We start from the raw sequence: 18,679 nt of genomic DNA, 5'->3' as shown, positions 1-18,679 counted from the left end.
TGCGGTTGCAGGATAAGCCAGATCCCCCCGCATCGGCGGGTGTGGTGTCCCTCCCCCGCTCCGCGGGGATGAGCTGGACGGATTCCCCTCCCCCACTTGTGTGGGGATGAGCTGGGTTAATTCCCCTCCCCCGTTTCGGCGGTGGTGAGCTGGGCAGAGTGTCCCTTCGTGGGTGTAATTCTCTAAGTGCTGAGTCCTGCGGATGGAGCTTTGATATCGACATACTGAGGAGTTTCCGGCAGCACATGACCACATATAGGGAGGCAAAAGTTTGCTCTCTATCTCCACCTGCTGGTAGATGGGCACAACCCACCAGTCTATGGATTGATCAGCTATGATTAATGGAAAGAAAATTATCAGGTATGATTATACATAATTTTACCATACCCACTTTGTATAGATTGCTGGTTGAATTGGATCCACCTGGCGCTGCCCATAGGGTTCAGTGGGGTAAGGACTTAGGTGTGGACTATGCTGATGTTGAGTGATTGTCCATTGAGGTTTTATTGCCTAAGCTGGCAGTGTCATTTCATATTTGGGAAAATCATGTTAAAATGTTATACCGCTGGTATCTTACACTGGTCAAGGTGCACCAATGGTACCCTACATTTTCTCCTCAATGTTGGCGAGACTGTTCAGGTTTTAGAACCATGTTTCATATTTGATGGACTGTCCTAAGGCTCAGGCTTTTTGGAAAAGTGTCCGTTTTCAAATTAAATTGCTTACTGGATTACTGGTCCTTTGTGATCTGGGTATTTTCTTGCGCAATTCCTGGGTATCCCGTCACTAGATCAGCACTGATTTGTTTTTGCCGGCACTGCTCGGTTGGTTCTTGCAGCTTCATGGAAAACAACTGGGGTATCCTCTGTGAGTAAATGGTTATGTAAGCTGTGATATATTTATGACATGGAGTATCTTACAGTTTGGCGCTGGTCACTTCCAAAATGGACAAAGATATGGGGACCCATGAAAGCTAAGCTGTGACCACTCGAGCCATGGTTTGTTTGGGGGGGGGGGGGGGGAGTGATATTATTTTTTTCTGAGGTTTGATATACCTTTAACTGCCTGTGACCAACGTTGGTATTGTATCTTTGTATGATGCTGTATTTTTATGCGTTGTGTTTTGTTATGCCTTGATTGAAATATAAAAAAAAAGCCCAAAGAATCTAATCGGATAAATACATAGTGAAGAGTCCTAAATCTATGAGCGTTGATACCACTCCAAAATGGGAGTCCATTTCTTGTCAAATGCTTCTACTCTGCCTCATTTCTGGGAGGTAAGTTTACTCTAATATCCATCCCACAGGACACTCCTCGGTCAGGTCATTTTAGGAATAATTATCAAACACCAGTGTCCTGCCACTTCGCGCAATGTAGATGCCAGACAGGGCAACATCCTAAGGAATGTTAAAATGGTATATGGATCAAGAAAAAACCTGGGTCAGCTAAAATAGGAACAGAACATATCAGAGAATAGCTTTGCACACTTTTCCCCACATTTGCTTGATTCAGGGGCATTCCCACAACATATGTATGTACATACCCTCCAACACACACTCCAGCCTTTATTTTCTGCATTGGGAATGAAATAAGCTATATGGGAGGGGGAGTGGTACCGCCTATAAAGTAATTTTACTCTATTTTCAACCAGATTGGCTAAAATGGAGAGGTGAAAAGTGTTTTTGTAAGCAGTGGTCCATTCCTGATCTGTAAATTACATTCTAGCTCTTCCTCCCAATGAGCTTTTAAAAGTTCTTTCTGCCTAAGTAAATCATATAAGTACATAAGCATCGCCATGCTGGGACAGACCAAGGGTCCATCGAGCCCAGCACCCTGTCACCGACAGCGGCCAAAAGAACAAGCAATTTGTCCCGCCCATCCTAGAAATACTGTATTCCCTCGTCCATTCAATAACATTCTATGGCTTTTTCCTCCAGGAAGCCAAGCCGTCCAACCCTTTTTTGAAGTCCGCTAAGTTAACCGCCTTAACCACCTTTTCCTGCAGTGAATTCGAGTTTAACTACACGTTGAGTGAAGAAAAATTTCCTTCAATTCATTTTAAATTTACCACACTGCAGCTTCATCACATGCCCCCTTGCTGCCAAGATCCATCTGTACAATCAGCGACCATCTACCCTTTAGAAAAATGTTGAAGACCCATCTCTTCAAGAAAGTTTACCCTAATGACCCAACTTAACTTTTAACCCCACCCACATGATTCCTGTCCTGACAATTATTATACCTTAGACCATGTCTCCCAATCGCCTTATGCTCATCCCTTAATCTTTTCCTCTCCATCCTTCCTACTCCTTACCTCTCCCAAGCTCTTTTCCTTTTGCTCATCCTATCTTTGTTTACCTCTCCATGTTCAACTCACATATCCTCAAAACCCCACTATCACTTTGTTTACTAGAACTTGTAATATTCTCCTTCAAGACTTTGTAATTCTATTTACTATGTAAGCCACATTGAACCTGCTATCTGTGGGAAAATGCGGGGTACAAATGTAATAAATATTTTTGGAAAGCGTAAACAGACGCTCCACATTGACCTGTTCCATTCCACTCATTATCTTATAGACCTCTATCATATCTCCCCTCAGCTGCCTTTTCTCCAAGCTGAAGAGCCCCAGCTTCTTCAGCCTATCCTGATAGGGAAGTCGTCCCATCCTCTGTATCATCTTTGTCACCCTTCTCTGCACCTTTTCCAATTCCACTATGAGGCGTATTTTCAAAGCACTTAGCCTTACAAAGTTCCATAGGTTACTATGGAACTTTGTAAGGCTAAGTGCTTTGAAAATGAGCCTCTGTCTTTTTTGAGGTGCGGCGACCAGAATTGAACACAATACTCGAGGTGCAGTCGCACCGTGGAGCGATACAATGGCAGAATAATATTCTTATTTTTGTTTTCAATCCCTTTCCTAATGATACCTAACATTCTGTTTGCTTTCCTAGCCGCAGCAGCACATTGAGCATACGTTTTCAACGTATTATCAATGATGACACCTAGATCCCTTTCTCGGTTCGTGACTCCCAACGCTGAACCTTGCATGACGTAGTTATAGTTTGGGTTCCTCTTTCCCACATGCATCACTTTGCACTTGCTCACATTAAACGTCATCTGCCATTTAGACGCCCAGTCTCCCAGTCTCGTAAGGTCCGCTTGTAATTTTTCACAATCCTCCCGCCAACATATTTATCTAGAATTGTAAGAGTCTCGGAGTGCTTTTCCACTCTCTGGTGAAGTATCCTCGATTCTGAGGCCTAGGTCTGTGATTTCTTATTTGAGGTCTGCTCCCTGCATTGCAAGTTCATTTTGAATGGCTTTGATATCATCTTAAATTTGCGCAACCTGGTACTGACTTCTCCCTCTGGATCTAGGGTTGCATCCCTTTCAGGACCCAGAGACTTTACTTGACTCAGTTCTGTTCCTGTTACACACTGACCATCCACCATGTTGGTCACCTTTGGGTGCAGAGCCTGTCCTGCTGAACTTATCCAAGTCCACACTAATGAATAAGTCACCCAATTGATAAATGCGGCAAAAGAAGCCCCATGATATTTTTATTTTATTTAGATTTGCTCAGGTCTTTTCAGTAGCAGCTCAAGGTGAGTTACATTCAGGTGTACTAGGTATTTCCCTGCCTCTGGAGGGCTCACAATCGTAAGTTTGTACCTGAGAGGTAATGGAGGGTTAAGTGACTTGCCCAAGATCGCAAGGAACAGCAGTGGGATTTGAACCAGCCATCTCTGGATGTCAAGAGCGGTGTTCTAACCACTAGGCTACTCTTCCACTGCCTGAGATATTCGACTGATTAGGTCCAGGGAGCAAGAAGCTAAGGGCTCAAGCCACCATCTGTCATGGTGACCTTGCTTCCTCTTCACTTTGTGTCTGTTTTTAATTCATGCATATGGCTATACTCCTTGAGATGGACTTTGCACTAATTTTCAAAGTGTAGGTGTTTACAGGAACTGTCGTCTCCTTTTTCTGTGAGTACTTTTTCCACCCCCCCCCCCCAAAATTGTAAACTATGCACGTTACAAGCCTTATACTTTCCTATCAATTGTTGGATTTCCTAGATGTTGTTATGAGTGTTTTTATATGTTTTAAATATTTTTTCTTCCATGTAAACCGTTCTGTTTTGCTAGCAATAAGTAACGGTATAGTAAATAATAAGCTATAAACGATACTAATCCTGTTCCTGAGAATGCCTCCGTTAAATGCAGGTAAATGTATTTTGTTCCATGCAAACTTTCGCCTGCACAAAGGTGAACAATTTTAAGATTACTCATTTCTGTGGTTAAATTATTTCCCAATAGAAATGGATTTGAAATTTGCACCCCTCAGTAGTGTATCTCACTTGCTTTTGTCAAACTAATTGATTTTGACAGGTGGCACACCCACGTTTAGGTTCTCAACCAATCAGAAGCGAGAACACGCCCAAGCCCTGCCCACTCCCTGTTCCTTGACATCACCAGAAATGGTGTCAGCCCCGCCCAAGCCCACCCTTTTTGCATAACCCCAAGCCCTACCCTTTGGTGATATCTTAGCTACACCCCTTTTTCCAAGATGGCGGCTCCCTGTTTTACTCTGCTGTCTACCCTCTTGGATGGGGTCACGTGAAGGGAAGTGACATCAAACGCCCACAACTCTGCCCTTTACAGCCTTGGAGGAATGCTTGCAGCTTAATTTTCTCATAGGAAAAAAAATAGGCATTTTAGTCTTTGGACTAACTGTTTCTTTTTTTAATTTTATTTTTTTTGAAAGGATACCATACTGTTTAAATAGCAGCTCTAACAATTTTAAATTGGATTGTGTCCTTAGTTTTGTTTTTTGCACCCCCCCCCCCCCCCCCCGGCCTTGTTTTTTCACAACTCGGAGCATCAAGCAGCAGATTCAAAAAGTTGTTTTAAGATTAACTTTCACAAGAAACCATAGGGGGTCTGCCTTGTCAGGCTTTCAATACATGCTGACTTATAAAACTGCAAGAAAAGGCTTGATCCCAGATCCCCTTCCTCTTCCTCATCAGCCCCAGTGTGTCAGACAGAGGCAGAGCGATGTGCAGCTTTTTGTGTGAGAAACCATAATCCCTCATATCTCCCTGCAACCCCCCTCCTCTCTCAGCTCTCCTATTTTCAAGACATCTGTGTGAGGTCAGCCAGCCTACACCCACTCCCAATCCCCTTCCCTTTTTTGCTTGTGGATTCTCACACAGAAAGCTGCACATCGTTCTGTCTCTGTTTTAAAGCCTAAAAGGTTTAAACAAAACAAAAAAAAACCCCAACTTTCCTTTCCTGAAAGAAAAATCATCTGCCTGACACCGGTGCTTGAGAGGATGATAGAGGGGATCTGGGATCGTGACTTTTCTTGCAGTTTTACAAGTCAGCATGAAAGCCCGACGAGCCAGACCCCAAATAGTTTCTTGTGAAAGTTAATTTTAAAACAGCTTCTTGTGTCTGCTGCCTGATGCTTCATGTTGCGAAAAACAAATTGAAGACTCGATCCAATTTAAAATCATTAGACCTGTGATTTTAAATGGCACGGTTTCCTTTTGAAAGGAAACCATATTAAAAAAAAAAAAAAGTCTGACGGTTAAAATTTTCTTTCCTATGAGAAAAAAGTTAAGCTGCAAACATTCCTCCAAGGCTGTAGAGGGTGGTGTTGAGGGCGTTTGGCATCACTTTCCATCATGTGACCCCATCCAAGATGGTGGCAAGTAGTGTGAAACAGGCAGTGATGTGATATGTACAGTGCTCACTGCTAACTTAGAAAAGGTGTGATGGACATCACTTTTCTGTGACATCATAGAAAGAGGTGTGGCTTGCGGGTGGGACTATACAAAAGTGGTGATTCTATGTAAATTGGGACAAGAGGTGGGGTTATGTCACCATATCCAGTGAAGTAATCAAAGGGGGCTTGGGCGGAGCGTGGGTGTGGCTTGGGCATTCCGTTGCTTCTGTGTGAGAAACCCTGAAGTGGCCGTGTCACCTGTCAAAATCAGTTTGACAAAAGCAGGTCAGATGCACTACTTCCCTCATTCCTTAAAGGAATGGAACATAAGAACATGAGATTTTTGACTTTCCTACTGAATTATTTTGAGGAGAAAAATATTTGAAAGTATCATTTGCTTTGCATGTTAGCACCTAAGCTCTCCAGCATCTGGCTTTATTTGCTATTAAATATTTTCAGTTTTAGAGTAGTGATTCTCAAACCTGTCCCGAGGGACCTTTCTGCAATTAGGTTTTCAGGATATTTCTAGTGACTATTCATGAAATAGGTTTGTATGCAGTAGCTCCATTGCATTCAAACTTTTCATGCATATTCACTACTACTACTACTACTTAACATTTCTAAAGCGCTACTAGGGTTACGCAGCGCTGTACAATTGTGGTAATCCTGAAAATTTGGCTGTGGCTGGGAGCCTTCCAGATAACTTCAGAGTATCTCACTTGTCCTTATAGTTGACATCTTGGGAGACTAGAGTTTTCTCCGAGGACAAGCAGGCTGCTTGTTCTCACGACTGGGTTGACGTCCGCGGCAGCCCCCACCAACCGGAAGAAGCTTCGCGGGACGGTCGGCACGCAGGCCACGCCCACCGCGCATGCGCGGCCGCCTTCCCGCCCGTGCGCGACCGCTCCCGCCAGTTACTTTTTTCCCGCGACTGAGAGAGTGGTGCGTTTGCCTCTCTCTCTGTTCAGCCGCCGGATTTTCGACCGCGTTTACGCGGATCGTCGCTTGGACCGTTCGGTTCCCTCTGTTTTTTGTTTGTATTGTTTTAAAAAAAAAAAAAGAAATTTCTTTTTGCGCGTGTGGAGCACGCGCTCCCCCTTTTCCCTCGCTTTCTAGCGGGGACGCCACGTTGCGGCCTAGTGGCCGCTCGGTCGGTTGATTTTTTCGTGGTGTGATTTTAGCCACCATTGCCGACTTTGACTTCGCCGACGCGATTTTTCCGTCGATGTCCTCGAAGGTCCCGAGTGGATTTAAAAAGTGTGGTCGCTGCGGCCGGCCGATCTCGCAGACCGACACCCACGCTTGGTGCCTCCAGTGCCTCGGGCCGGAGCACAATCTCAAGTCGTGCGCTTTGTGTCTCGGTCTCCGGAAACGGACTCAGGTTGCGAGGCAAGTTCTGCGGGACCGTCTTTTTGGAACTTGCGCCGGCCCCTCGACGTCGACCTCGACGGCATCGGTATCGAAGGCCGGTTCTTCGGTACCGGTATCGATGCCCGAGACATCGGCACCGATGGCAGCGACCCCAGGAGAACAGGTCCCGTTGGCCCGCCGGTCCGCCGGTGAGAGTGGGGTTGAGAGGCCGCGTGGGCAGTCGGCCCCGGTCACTCCCTCAACTCGTGAGCCACGGGACCGAACCCTGTCGGACCCGGTACCTCGAGACCGAGGGGGATCGACCTCCTCCTCCTCCATGCCCTCCGGCACCGGTGACGTGCACCGGAAAAAAGATAAGAAGCGCAGTCACCGGGAGCCCTCGGTGCACCCTGAAGAGGAGTCGACGCCGAAGCGTCATCGCAGAGAGGAGAGATCTCCGTCGGTGGTGGAGGTACCGACGCGTCGGGGTTCCGGCACCTCGGTGCCGTCTCCTGGCCCCCAGCAGCTTCTGGCACCGACACCCTTACCGGCCCCACCGCCTTTCCCGGCAGCGGGCCTGGACGAGTGCCTCAGAGCCATCCTTCCGGGGATCCTGGAAGGGCTGATGCGCCAGGCTGTGCCGGCGCCGGGGCTGTCGACACCGCCGCCGCTTGCGGTGCCGGTCTCGACCGCCACGCAGGTGGAGTCCCCGTCGACGTCGATGGAGGGAGCTCCGTCCCCGCCGGCGCGGGAGTCCACCGCTCGACGACACCGAGACCTTGGTGCCTCGACGTCGAGCCGGGCCCGGTACCGGACTCAGCTACATGAGCTAATGTCCGATACCTAGGATGAGGACTCATGGGGGGAAGAGGAGGACCCGAGATATTTCTCCTCAGAGGAGTCTACGGGCCTTCCCTCGGACCCCACGCCGTCACCGGAGAGGAAGCTCTCACCTCCTGAGAGTCTCTCCTTTGCCTCCTTTGTGCGGGATATGTCTATAAGCATTCCCTTTCCCGTGGTCTCTGTGGAAGAGCCGAGGGCCGAGATGCTCGAGGTCCTCGACTATCCATCACCACCTAGAGAGTCCTCCACGGTACCGCTGCACAATGTCCTGAAGGAGACGCTGCTTCGGAACTGGGTGCGACCACTAACTAACCCCACCATTCCCAAGAAAGCAGAGTCCCAGTACAGGATCCACTCTGACCCAGAGCTCATGCGGCCCCAGTTGCCCCATGACTCAGCGGTCGTGGATTCTGCTCTCAAGAGGGCACGGAGTTCGAGGGATACCGCCTCGGCGCCCCCGGGGCGGGAGTCTCGCACTCTGGACTCATTTGGGAGGAAGGCCTACCAATCCTCCATGCTCGTGACCCGCATCCAATCTTACCTGCTCTATATGAGCATCCACATGCGGACCAATGTGCAACAGCTGGCGGACCTGGTCGATAAGCTCCCGCCGGAGCAGTCCAGGCCTTATCAGGAGGTGGTCAGGCAGCTGAAGGCGTGCAGAAAGTTCCTGTCCAGGGGGATTTTTGACACCTGTGACGTGGCATCTCGTGCTGCGGCCCAAGGTATAGTGATGCGCAGGCTCTCATGGCTGCGTGCCTCTGACCTGGACAACCGCACCCAGCAGAGACTGGCTGACGTCCCTTGCCGGGGGGATAATATTTTTGGCGAGAAGGTCGAGCAGATGGTTGACCAACTGCATCAGCGGGAAACCGCTCTCGACAAGCTCTCCCACCGGGCGCCTTCAGCACCCGCCCCCGCGGGCGGGCGTTTTTCCCGGGCTCGGCAGGCTGCACCCTATTCTTTTGCGAAGCGTAGGTACAACCAGCCGGCCCGAAGGCCTCGTCAGGCACAGGGACAGCCCCAGCGCGCTCGTTCCCGTCAACAGCGTGCGCCTAAGCAGCCCCCTGCGCCTCCACAGCAAAAGCCGGGGACGGGCTTTTGACTGGATCCATGGGAACATAGCCGCCCTACAAGTGTCCGTACCGGACGACCTGCCGGTCGGAGGGAGGTTAAAATTCTTTCACCAAAGGTGGCCTCTCATAACCTCCGACCAGTGGGTTCTCCAAATAGTGCGGTACGGATACGCCCTGAATTTGGCCTCCCTGCCTCCAAATTGTCCCCCGGGAGCTCAGTCTTTCAGCTCCCATCACAAGCAGGTACTTGCAGAGGAACTCTCCGCCCTTCTCAGCGCCAATGCGGTCGAGCCCGTACCACCCGGGCAGGAAGGGCAGGGATTCTATTCCAGGTACTTCCTTGTGGAAAAGAAAACAGGGGGGATGCGTCCCATCCTAGACCTGAGAGGCCTGAACAAATTCCTGGTCAAGGAAAAGTTCAGGATGCTTTCCTTGGGCACCCTTCTGCCAATGATTCAGAAAAACGATTGGCTATGTTCCCTGGATTTAAAGGACGCATACACTCACATCCCGATACTGCCAGCTCACAGACAGTATCTCAGATTCCGCCTGGGCGCACGGCACTTTCAGTATTGTGTGCTGCCCTTTGGGCTCGCCTCTGCCCCACGAGTGTTTACAAAGTGCCTCGTGGTGGTAGCGGCCTACCTACGCAAGCTGGGAGTGCACGTGTTCCCATATCTCGACGATTGGCTGGTCAAGAACACCTCGGAGGCCGGAGCCCTCCGGTCCATGCAGTGCACTATTCAACTTCTGGAGCTGCTGGGGTTTGTGATAAATTACCCAAAGTCCCATCTCCAGCCAACTCAGTCTCTGGAATTCATAGGAGCGCTGCTGAATTCCCAGACGGCTCAGGCCTACCTTCCCGAAGCGAGGGCCACCAATCTCTTGGCCCTGGCTTCGCAGACCAGAGCGTCTCAGCAGATCACAGCTCGGCAGATGTTGAGACTTCTGGGTCATATGGCCTCCACAGTTCATGTGACTCCCATGGCTCGTCTTCACATGAGATCTGCTCAATGGACCCTAGCTTCCCAGTGGTTCCAAGCCACCGGGAATCTAGAGGATGTCATCCGCCTCTCCACCAGTTGCCGCACTTCTCTGCTCTGGTGGACCATACGGACCAATTTGACCCTGGGACGTCCATTCCACATTCCGCAGCCCACGAAAGTGCTGACGACGGATGCATCTCGCCTGGGGTGGGGAGCCCATGTCGATGGGCTTCACACCCAGGGTCTGTGGTCCCTCCAGGAAAAGGATCTGCAGATCAACCTCCTGGAGCTCCGAGCGATCTGGAGCGCACTGAAGGCTTTCAGAGATCGGCTGTCCTGCCAAATTATCCAAATTCGGACAGACAATCAGGTTGCAATGTATTACGTCAACAAGCAGGGGGGCACCGGATCTCGCCCCCTGTGTCAGGAAGCCGTCGGTATGTGGCGTTGGGCGTGTCGGTTCGGCATGCTTCTCCAAGCCACGTACCTGGCAGGCGTAAACAACAGTCTGGCCGACAGACTGAGCAGAGTCATGCAACCGCACGAGTGGTCGCTCCATTCCAGAGTGGTACGCAAGATCTTCCGAGAGTGGGGCACCCCCTCGGTGGATCTTTTCGCCTCTCAGACCAACCACAAGCTGCCTCTGTTCTGTTCCAGACTTCAGACACACGGCAGGCTAGCGTCAGATGCCTTTCTCCTTCATTGGGGGACCGGCCTCCTGTATGCTTATCCTCCCATACCTTTGGTGGGGAAGACCTTACTGAAGCTCAAGCAAGACCGCGGCACCATGATTCTGATAGCGCCCTTTTGGCCCCGTCAGATCTGGTTCCCTCTTCTTCTGGAGTTGTCCTCCGAAGAACCGTGGAGATTGGAGTGTTTTCCGACTCTCATTTCGCAGAACGACGGAGCGTTGCTGCACCCCAACCTTCAATCCCTGGCTCTCACGGCCTGGATGTTGAGGGCGTAGACTTCGCTGCGTTGGGTCTGTCTGAGGGTGTCTCCCGGGTCTTGCTTGCCTCTAGGAAGGATTCCACTAAAAAGAGTTACTTTTTCAAGTGGAGGAGGTTTGTCGTTTGGTGTGAGAGCAAGGCCCTAGAACCTCGTTCTTGCCCTGCACAGAACCTGCTTGAATACCTTCTGCACTTATCAGAGTCTGGCCTCAAGACCAACTCAGTAAGGAATCACCTTAGTGCGATTAGTGCTTACCATTATCGTGTGGAAGGTAAAGCCATCTCTGGAGAGCCTTTAGTCGTTCGATTCATGAGAGGCTTGCTTTTGTCAAAGCCCCCTATCAAGCCTCCTACTGTGTCATGGGATCTCAACGTCGTCCTCACCCAGCTGATGAAACCTCCTTTTGAGCCACTGAATACCTGCCATCTGAAGTACTTGACCTGGAAGGTCATTTTCTTGGTGGCAGTTACTTCAGCTCGTAGGGTCAGTGAGCTTCAAGCCCTAGTAGCTCATGCTCCATATACTAAATTTCATCACAACAGAGTAGTGCTCCGCACTCACCCAAAGTTCCTGCCGAAGGTGGTGTCGGAGTTCCATCTTAACCAGTCAATTGTCTTGCCAACATTCTTCCCCAGGCCGCATACCCGCCCTGCTGAACGTCAGTTGCACACATTGGACTGCAAGAGAGCATTGGCCTTCTACTTGGAGCGGACACAGCCCAACAGACAGTCCGCCCAATTGTTTATTTCTTTCGACCCTAACAGGCTAGGGGTCGCTGTCGGGAAACGCACCATCTCCAATTGGCTAGCAGATTGCATTTCCTTCACTTACGCCCAGGCTGGGCTGACTCTTGAGGGTCATGTCACGGCTCATAGTGTCAGAGCCATGGCAGCGTCGGTGGCTCACTTGAAGTCAGCCACTATTGAAGAGATCTGCAAGGCTGCGACGTGGTCATCTGTCCACACATTCACATCTCATTACTGCCTCCAGCAGGATACCCGACGCGACAGTCGGTTCGGGCAGTCGGTGTTGCAGAATCTGTTTGGGGTGTAAATCCAACTCCACCCTCCAGGACCCGAATTTATTCTGGTCAGGCTGCACTCTCAGTTAGTTGTTCTTCGTAGGTCAATTTCTGTTGTACCCTCGCCGTTGCGAGGTTCAATTGACCTGGGTTATTGTTTTGAGTGAGCCTGAGAGCTAGGGATACCCCAGTCGTGAGAACAAGCAGCCTGCTTGTCCTCGGAGAAAGGGTATGATACATACCTGTAGCAGTTGTTCTCCGAGGACAGCAGGCTGATTGTTCTCACCTACCCTCCCTCCTCCCCTTTGGAGTTGTGTGTTTCATATTTTATTGCTTGTCATTCAACTGGCGGGAGCGGTCGCGCACGGGCGGGAAGGCGGCCGCGCATGCGCGGTGGGCGTGGCCTGCGTGCCGACCGTCCCGCGAAGCTTCTTCCGGTTGGTGGGGGCTGCCGCGGACGTCAACCCAGTCGTGAGAACAATCAGCCTGCTGTCCTCGGAGAACAACTGCTACAGGTATGTATCATACCCTTTACAGTATATCAGTGTAACTCCTTTTAAAATAAAGGGCATATTTACTAAGCTGCAGTGTTGCATCGGTAGTTAACATGGCACCTTAGCAGGGAAGTGGTTGAATGTATGAGGAGACTGCACCTTAGTTAATGTGAAGTAGCTCCTACATTAACTATTAATGTAGCAGATAGTACAATGCAGTTAACCAGTGGTAAATAATTTTTCTCTGTATTAAAGTACTTGCATATGCATTTAAACAACTTTTTGTACCACAGGCTGTATACAAGATCCATGATCCCTTTGAACTGTTGTAGGAGTTTCCAGCTTCTTCCTGTACAGTTAAATCCTACAACAGTTATTGTAGAGGTTTTGCACTTATTGTACATAAATTTTTGCAATTGCTGCATAATAACTATAAAACCTTAACTGCAGTTTTGTAAATAGGCCCCTAATTATTGTGTTTAACATACCATTGGTTTTATTGTTTGGATTTTTTCTATAGGTTTGTGCTCCATTGATCCAGAGTACTTTAAATGTAGATTGTCCTGCTGTACCTCAAGGAACTCCACGTGGAGGAGCTAATCAAAGTTTGTCGACTCCTGTACTCAAAACAGGTAGAGTAAGAATCATTTTTAACTTGACCAAGACTTGGGTAAAGAAACATCAGTCATTTGTATTGACTAAAGACATAATTTACTGATCAGCAAAAAAAGTGGCTGAATGCCAACAGCATATTTAAGTTGTGAGCTGAAAAGATATTTTGAATGTCTGAGGAAATGTTTATCTATGCTCTAGACTATGGCTTTGTACGTAGGAGGTCTTGTGTTGCAATTTTTAGATTGATTACCTGCTATGCCCATGACCCGAGCTTGAATCCAGCACTGTGATTTCTGTCAGGTAACTGGTCTCTGGCCAATTTGGCCATCCATCCACTTTCAATAAATGAATATCCAACTTTAGCTGGAGGGCTAAAGATGATTGGGAAAGATAACAGCAAACCACCTCACTAATACTCGGCCAAGAAACTCATACAAAAGTCATGTGTGACCTAGTACTTGAATGCAGGGGGCTACCTTTTTTTTTAATACCTTTGTAGGTAAAGGTCTAGGTGAGAGCCATCTGAATGGTCAGTCCAACTGACTGCTTGCAAATACATAAGTACATAAGTATTGCCATACTGGGAAAGACCAAAGGTCCATCAAGCCCAGCATCCTGTTTCCAACAGTGGCCAATCCAGATCACAAATACCTGGCAAGATCCCAAAAAAGTACAAAACATTTTATATTGCTTATCCCAGAAATAGTGGATTTTCCCCAAGTCCATTTAATAATGGTCTATGGACTTTTCCTTTAGGAAGCTGTCCAAACCTTTTTTAAACTCCATTAAGCTAACCACCTTTACCACATTCTCTGGCAACAAATTCCAGCGTTTAATTACACGTTGAGTGAAGAAAAATTTTCTCCGATTTGTTTTAAATTTACTACATTGTAGCTTCATCACATGCCCCTTAGTCCTAGTATTTTTGGAAAGTGTGAACAGATGCTTCAAATCTACCCGTTCAACTCCACATATTGCTAATTAACTTTTTTTTCTTTGTCCAGCAAACTTTATATTTCAGGAAGAGTTGTTCTAAAACTAGAATTTGTACTATTTTACTTTTCCTAGAAACTGTAATTTTGAGGGTTTAAAGGGGAGTTTCAATTAATAGAAAACACTAGATATTCACAAAGATGTTTTCATTTTTTTCCGTAGGTTCTTTCCCTTTCAGTACTGCTGCCACTCCTCGTATGAACTTAAATTCTAGTGCAGCTGGAGCACCAGTGATCCCATCCATTCAGCTCTTAGGCATTGAAATGTTGCTTCATTTTTTGTTGGGTCCAGAGGTCTTAACGTTTGCGAAGCAAAACAAACTTGTACTCAGCTTAGGTAGGTGATTTCATTTTATCCGCATATCTGGGAAATTTTTACTTATGGATCAGACTAAGTTTGTCACTGGTGATCTGGTTTCAGTTTCCAGGTTCGATCTTTTGCTTCCAATGTTGGTTAAGGATTCTGTAGCAGCAATGTTCAATGGCTCTTGAAGGAGTTGGTCATTGCTCAGTAGTGACACCTAGTGGCAAGATTTAAGGACCATGTTTGTAGGGCAGTCAAATGAGCCCAGATGCACATCCCAGGTCAAGGACTGCACATCAGTGACATAACTGAAATAAGTTGGAAGGAGAAATAAAATTGAGGTTAAGTATCTGGGTAGTTGCAAAAGAAAGCTCATGGCACCAGATTCCAGTCTGGGTTCTAGTTGAGCTGAAAGTCTCTAAAGGACTAGAAGACTACTTGGTTAAAAAAAAAAAATCTTGTGTATATTTTCTTTTTGTAATTAGATTTATGTTCTAAAGTAGCTTTATCTTAGTGAAGCCAGTTTTACAAGAGATGTCTTTTTCTTATAGAGCCTCTTCAGCAGCCGCTAATCAGCAGTGCATCCTTTTTCTGTAAACATGCAAATACAATTCTAAATGCAATTCAAGATGGCTTTATTGCAGTTGGAAAAGATGCATTGGGTAAGATTCTAAGTATAGATTTTGATGAGAGCAGAGAGAACATGAGAAAAATACTGGTGTTTGTGTGATGTACTTGTTAACTTTGCTATTTCCTTTTTATCTTGAAAAAATAATATCTGGAATCTTGGTTAAGAGGTGGATATTTTTGCCTTCCTTTAGATGCCATGCTAAATATAATTTGGAAGGATGTGATTGCTTTTGTGAAAGCAGCTGTTGAATCTGGTAAGTGTTAAACATTTTTTTTCCAGACCTTCAAAAGTTTATATTTTTTTCTTCCATTTATTCAATTTGTCAAATATCAGTAGCTGAAACTTGAGCAACAATTGTATATTTTTATAATTTAAAACCCATGTCAAACTGAGGAGGTTTTTTAGACTGATAAGAGTCTCATCAATAATGGTATATGAGATTTAAAAATTACCAATATTAGGGCCCTGTTTACTAAGCTCCTAGTAAACATAGGCCCCAGACTTTTGAGGTCTTTTTCTTCCTCTTATAATTATTGGTTTTGTAGTTATATGGTTTTCAACTGAGATTGTTTTGTTCATTACATTTTTAGTTTTGCTGAAGTATATCTCTGATTTTGTATTTTAGTCCCTCCATGTTTTAGCATGTCTGAAGCAACTACATTCTAATGTTGTGAATTAAAATTTAAATACTGACTGTTCATAAAATTGGCTTTTTTTCTTCACTGTTAGGTAATAGGCGAGAGAGACAAGGTTCAGAAGTGTTGACCCTCCTGTTAAGGACCTTAAAAAACATAATTATGTCAAATGCTCTTCCTGTACAAAAAACACTGGTAAGTTTCTCTTTATAGTACAGAGATTACCTTGATGAAATTGTTTGACGTTTTAAGACTCTCAGCATGTTATAGAAAGCTGCTACACTTGAGTGAATCAGGGCTGTGGAGTCAATACACCAAACCTTTGGCTCCAACTCCTCCATTTTTCTACTGTCTGACTGCGACTCATACTCCTACTGATATTTGGCTTAAAAGTTTTTTGTCCTGGATCTAAAGTACTGGTAAATATAACTCTTGGTCCATCAGTGGGCTAGAGATCAGAGCAATCAGAAATGTTCTTGCCAGGTTTGCCCCTCTCATTAGGGGCAAAAACCGGTCAGGGTATTTTTGGAAAACATGTCAGCAGTTTCCTATGTCAACAGACAGGGGAGGGGGGCGAACAGTGCCTCTGGCCAAGAAGACTCAGCTTCTTTTTCAGTGGGCGGAACAGAACATTCCATTGTTATCAACTTCTCATATTGCGGGGATACTGAATGCAGAAACGGATTATCTCAGCAGTGTCTCTCGACTTGGGAGAATGGCAGCTCTCCAGGGAGGTCTTTAACCTCATCACGACAGAAAGGGAGGTTCCATATCATCATGCTGATCAATTCATAGACTGGTGGGCTGTGTCCATCTACCAGCAGGTGGAGATAGAGAGCAATCCTTTTGCCTCCCTATATGTGGTCATGTGCTGCCGGAAACTCCTCAGTATGTTCTCTATCTCAGTAGGTGGTGGTCACACACAGCAGCAGCTCTGGCTAGGTCTCCAAGCCTAATTTTTAGGTTTTGTTGAGTACCTGGGGTTGAGGGCTCTTCTTGAGCAAGTGCAAACCTGGTGGTGCCAGGTTCCTCCTTTTCTCCCCCCTCCCGCTGGCTCCGTTAAAAAAAAAAAAAAAAAAAAAATGTTGACGTCTTTAAGGGCGTTTATTTCAACGTTTATTGCAGCTGCTCACTGGGACACCAGTTCGTTACAGCTCGGAGCAAGAAGCAGGTAATTTTACCTTTTTATAGCGGGCAGGGGGTTCCCCGTTCGGTCTCCACGTGGCTTATGGCGTCGGAGGGCGAGGGTGCGAGGATTCGCTCCCCGGACTGCGTGGGTGCGTCTAGCGGGGATTCATCAGTTTGGAGGCCGGTCAGTGTCCCGGTTCTTCCTCTGGTGCAGCGGTTTTTCCCGCCATAAGCGCCCATCCCCCGCTGCTCGCCCACTCCATGTTGGCCGGCCACTCTGCTCGGACGGCTTCTTCTTGGGCCGCCCTTGAGCTGGGAGACGTTAATACTATGGTCGCCCTTGATTCGGGCGATGGTAAGAAAGCGGCCAAAGTTAAGCGCCGATCTTCCCGCGCGGCTCCTTCTCGGAGTTTCGCGCAGGACGCCATTTTGGATGCGCAGCACGTGTCTCCCCCGCTCTTGCGCGCGCCGGTTGAGGGTGCGGCTAGGGCCGTGGCCCAAGCTGCAGAAGTGCACTGTTCGGGGGGATTCTCCCCTGAGTTCATTTTGCTGCTGCATCAGGCTTTTCTTATGCAAAACGCTGCCCCTGCCCCCCTGTCTGATAAAGGGGTTGAGGCCTCCGGAAGCAAACGCTCTCGGGTGGATTTCCAGGCCCTAGAGGACTCTGTCTCCTCTGATGTAGATGAGGGCAGCGTATCTGAGTTCTCCCAACGGTCCTTTGCGGATTCCTTGGAGGAGACGGATCCCCGCTCGGATGGAGCGGATGACCCCTCTGCAGCGCGACTTTTTAGCTCGGAGGATTTGCCCAACCTGTTTGTGCAGGCCATGGGCATTTTGAAGATTTCCTCTCCGGAGGACGTCTCTCCCTCAGCCCCTGTTGGCTCTGCCATTATGCTGGGGACGAAACGCCCGCCTAGAACCTTCCACGTGCATGATGCCATGCACACCTTAATTTCGGCTCAATGGGATGTCCCGGAAGCGAGCCTTAAAGTGGCTAGGGCTATGTCCCGCCTCTATCCTTTGCCTGTAAGTGAACGTGAGGCCTTTCTGTGGCCTACCGAGGATTCTTTAATCACTGCGGTGACTAAGAAAACGGCGTTGCCGGTGGAAGGTGGCACGGCCCTAAAGGACGCCCAAGACAGAAGATTGGAGGCGACCTTAAGGTCGTCCTTTGAGGCGGCTGCTTTAAGTTTGCAGGCCTCAGTTTGCAGCTCCTATGTGGCCAGGGCGTGCCTGACTATGGTGCAGCGGGCTTCCCCCTCGGATCATTCCTTGAGGGCTGATTGGCCGGCCCTGGAATCGGGCTTAGCCTATTTGGCAGACTTGCTGTATGATGTCTTGAGAGCCTCAGCTAAAGGCATGGCTCAGACAATCTCTGCGCGGCGGTGGCTTTGGCTGAAGCATTGGTCTGCTGACCACGCCTCTAAATCCCGCCTGGCTAGATTGCCTTTTAAAGGCAAGCTGCTCTTTGGGGTCGAGCTGGACAAAATCGTGACCGATCTCGGCACGTCTAAGGGCAAGAAGTTACCAGAGGTCAGGGCTCGGGCTAGTACTCGCCCTGGTACCTCCAGAGGACGGTTTCAGGAAGCCCGTCGGTACCGCCCGGGCAGGTCGGGCTCCTCTGCCCCCTCTTCCTTCAAGAGGAACTTCTCCCCCAAGCAGCATTCCTTTCGCAGAGACCGCCGTCCCGGAGGTGCTCCCTCCGGTTCTCCCCCAGGGTCTCGTACCCAATGACGGGGCCTTGGTCCACGCCTCAGTGCAGATTGGAGGACGGCTGTCCTCGTCTATGGGCGAGTGGACCACAATAACTTCAGACGCTTGGGTGCTGAAAGTCATCAGAGGCGGCTACAAGCTAGAGTTCTGCCGACCCTTAAAAGACGGGATTGTACTCTCTCCCTGCAAGTCTCCGGTCAAGCTGTGGCA

General features: G+C 48.2%; 1 protein-coding gene across 1 annotated transcript in view; it reads left to right on the top strand.

The window, feature by feature from the left end:
• The window catches only part of RIF1 (replication timing regulatory factor 1), a 270,093-nt gene that overhangs the window by 43,217 nt on the left and 208,197 nt on the right, over window positions 1-18,679 (top strand). Inside the window, 5 exon segments of the mRNA XM_030210901.1 lie at window positions 12,972-13,083; window positions 14,222-14,395; window positions 14,914-15,024; window positions 15,184-15,246; window positions 15,723-15,823. Of these exon segments, the coding sequence (XP_030066761.1) occupies window positions 12,972-13,083; window positions 14,222-14,395; window positions 14,914-15,024; window positions 15,184-15,246; window positions 15,723-15,823 (561 nt within the window).

Source organism: Microcaecilia unicolor, chromosome 7 (assembly GCF_901765095.1).
Source record: "Microcaecilia unicolor chromosome 7, aMicUni1.1, whole genome shotgun sequence".
Classification (NCBI taxonomy): Eukaryota; Metazoa; Chordata; class Amphibia; order Gymnophiona; family Siphonopidae; genus Microcaecilia; species Microcaecilia unicolor.
Note: the sequence above shows the minus strand (reverse complement) of the source record. Positions and strands in the feature narration are given on the sequence as shown.